The 3,634-nt window shown below is 35.9% G+C and overlaps 1 protein-coding gene across 1 annotated transcript in view; it reads right to left on the bottom strand.

Moving 5' to 3' along the window:
• LOC106878505 (gephyrin) overlaps positions 1 to 3,634 on the bottom strand; it is a 23,447-nt gene that overhangs the window by 3,256 nt on the left and 16,557 nt on the right. Inside the window, exon 4 of the mRNA XM_014927730.2 lies at positions 1,109 to 1,201. Within this exon, the coding sequence (XP_014783216.2) occupies positions 1,109 to 1,201 (93 nt within the window). The remainder of the gene's footprint in view (positions 1 to 1,108; positions 1,202 to 3,634) is intronic.

Raw genomic sequence — 3,634 nt, 5'->3', positions numbered from 1 at the left:
GAGTTTAGTGTCCAATGAAGGAAGGTTGGCATGGGTACCAGTCATCGAATTTGGTTCAATTTCGATTTCAATTTCACTTGCCTCATCAAGTCTTCGCAAGCAGGGTTTTGTGTCCAAAGAAGGAAAGGTACGCATAAGTGGGCTGTCTACACCCCTGGTAAAGGCCACGGGTTATGGTCTCACTTGTCTTGCTGGGTCTTCTCATGCACAGCATATTTCCAAAGGTCTTGGTCACAAGTCATTGCCTCGGTGAGGCCTAATGTTCGGAGTTCGTGCTTCACTACCACATCCCAGGTCTTCCTGGGTCTACCTCTTCCACAGGTACCCTCAACCGCTAGGTTGTGGCACTTTGTCACACAGCTATCCTCATCCGTTCTCGCCACATGACCATACCAGTGCAATCGTCTCTCTTGCACACCACAACTGATGCTTCTTAGGTCCAACTTTTCTCTCAAGGTACTTACATTCTGTCGAGTATGCACACTGACATTACACATCCATCGGAGCATACTGGCTTCATTTCTTGCAAGCTTGCGCATGTCCTCAGCAGTCACGGCCCATGTTTCACTGCCATGTAGCATGGTTGTTCGTACACATGCGTCATACAGTCTACCTTTCACTCTGAGCGAGAGGCCCTTTGTCACTAGCAGAGATGAGAGCTCTCTGAACTTTGCCCAGGCTATTCTTATTCTAGCAGCTACACTTTCAGCGCACCCTCCCCCACTACTGACTTGGTCACCTAGGTAACAGAAGCTATCAACTACTTCTAGTTTTTCTACCTGGAATGTGGCAGAAGTTGTTCTCTGCACATTTTCAGTGTTTATCGCTCATCTAAGCCTGAAATACAATGAAAACTCTAGAGTGGATTTGAACAGATGATCGATTAACCATGGCTCACTTATCTTTATCCACTTGGTTATATCATTTCTAGTCAAATACGAATAAATATTTGCTATGAATTACAACTTAGACCATCTGTAAGGATAAATGAGGAAAGCAACCAGAATACATACACTATAATAGAGATGAATTTCTGCAAATATAGTAATTTCTGAATTAGAAATGGTTTATTTTCTACTAAATAAGAGTAAATGCAGTCTTTACTTACCTCTGGGGTGACATCACGAGGGGAAAAACCAGTGCCTCCTGTGGTTAGAATTAGGTCTAATTTCAGGTTATCACACCAATCTTTCAAAATATCCTGTGAAAGAAAATATTTATGATTGTTAAGTAAGAATCTTTTCATTAAGAGATTTGAATACATTTTTGAAAGGGTTTTAAGGAAAAGACTATATTTTCCTATAACAGAAATTATCTTATGGTCCATACTCCACTTGTTATATTATTCTCTCTTAGTAAAGCTTATAGATTCACTGAAAGTTGTAGCTTATGACATGATAAAAGATTTTTAATGAAGTACCCTTGGTTTACATTATGTATCTGGCAATATGTTGTCACCATAGCAAAAAGTCCACCTAACTGTAAATAGACATCATGGATGGTACAACACATCATTATACACAACAGAGATCTGTATAATTACAAGCCTTTTGTTAAATTACTGTATTATATTCAACTCTTCACAAGGATGTAGATTTTAGAGGTATGGATTTCATGAGTGATTTTCCCAAGATACACTTTACAATTAAATATAGATTTGAATCCATTGTCATATTCATGTGTTCCAATTTCTCAAAGTATTTTTTTCATTAGTTGTATTCTTTTTTTAAATTTTAATATTGAAATTATCGAGCATATGCCCATTTTAATTTACATTTTATATTCTCAATCAATCATTTATGCACCTTAATTAATTCTTATTCATCATCATCATGTAACATCACTGTTACAATTAGCATGGGTTGGGTACCAGAATCAATGGGTCCAAAGACAAGATTCTTTGGCTGGATGCTTTTCCTAGCACCAACTACTTTACAGTGTGCTTTTTTCATGTCACTAGCACTAGTCAAATCATCATGCAGCTTACAAGACTATAAACTTTAAGATGGAGTCAGCTTTATGCTTGGAGATGAGGAGTTACAGCATGAAATATGGGGGTAGAGCAGTTTCTCGTCATAGGGGAGGTACATGGTTTGGTTACTCATTTAAAAGAGAAAAGAGAAAGTAAGAATAATCAGGAGAATAATCAGGTAAACAATGGTGATGACGTGTCCAAGTGCCCTTCCCACCTCAAGGTATAAGGTGAGTAGAAATGAATGGAGAGAGAAGAACTAGGAGTGTTGATTTGCAAGAATATATAGGAGAGCAAAAGACAGGGGAATGGGAGAGAAGAGAGGAGGTTGGTAACAACTGTAAAGCATTCATTACAATTCTTTTTGTTTAATGGAGTGGTCAGAAAAGGAAGTCCATGACTCTTTTTTCAAAGTCTCCTTAAGTGCAGAGAAAAAGATGTTACCTGGCTCAAATGTTTCCAATCAAGTGGACTCTGCTAATAACATTCAAGGGTCAAGCTGTTGTATTAAACTAGATAACAGATGAAGTCTATCAGCTAAATTTTACGGAACTCCTTCAATTTCTACCTATCAAATTTCACTCATAATTTTTGGGGAAGACCAGAGACTATGACAGCAAACACTTGGCCCAATCTGATTTCTGCACCATCAAATTATACCTCAAACCATGAAGTTGTGAAGCAAATTTAACCCTGAACAGTTAGGCATGAATCCATTATAATTCAATGCCATTCAAATTTAACATTATCTACTGATAAAGCTAGTAAACATTCATTCATTAGAGTAACTGTTTTAATGTCAGACAAGCCACATCACTTTCTTAGGACTGGCACAAAGTTAGACTTATTTAGACATCAATATTTTTTATGTTAGGTATCAATAATAACTATCTTTAATAGGACACCGTCACAATGACACTTGCATACTGATATCATCAAATCATTTAAATAACTTATCCACACACTATCTGTACGAAATCACCAATAAACTAAATGTTGTATTAAATATGGTAACAATGGCTGAATTTCTTTTCAGATGGAGAGTCTCTGTGTTGTACATTCTTTAAACATTTCAAGTTTTCTACACTTACAATGTGTATTCTTAGACATTTACTTTATTCCATCATCACCACTTTGGCAAGAACAATGAGGACAGTTACGGACCGAAGTACAGAGTTGTCTCCCATAATTGTCAAGAGATTTAAAATAGATTAGTCGGAAGCTTGCTAAAGTAATCTTAAACAGAAAATTGTATAATAACAGTAATAATAGATTATATATATTTACTTATGTAAATTTACTTATGTAAATTTTAACAGGTGAAACCATGGTACGTAGGTTAATCGTTTTTTAATTTTGTATCTTTTCATTTGTCTTGCCCTTTTACAGTCTGTTGTGTCGCTAATTTTTTACTGAGAACATATTTTTTTCGTGGTTAGATGATTCGGCATCTATTTCTAGCATATAGGAGTCCACATTTGCTGGTCATTCCTCTTATTTTTGTATGTAATATAATTTTAATCTTCGGATTTTTTAATATGCTAGACCACTGGTTTTAATTGATTAATATCAATTTCTATCCTCATTAATAAATTTTAGATAATGATGTTCTCAAACAGGTAAATTAGCTGCAAAAATTTATTAACTGCAGAATCATTACGG

The sequence above is a fragment of the Octopus bimaculoides genome, chromosome 4 (genome assembly GCF_001194135.2).
Source record: "Octopus bimaculoides isolate UCB-OBI-ISO-001 chromosome 4, ASM119413v2, whole genome shotgun sequence".
NCBI lineage: Eukaryota > Metazoa > Mollusca > Cephalopoda > Octopoda > Octopodidae > Octopus > Octopus bimaculoides.
The sequence above is the reverse complement of the archived record's forward strand: the minus strand, read 5'-3'. Positions and strand labels throughout refer to the sequence as shown.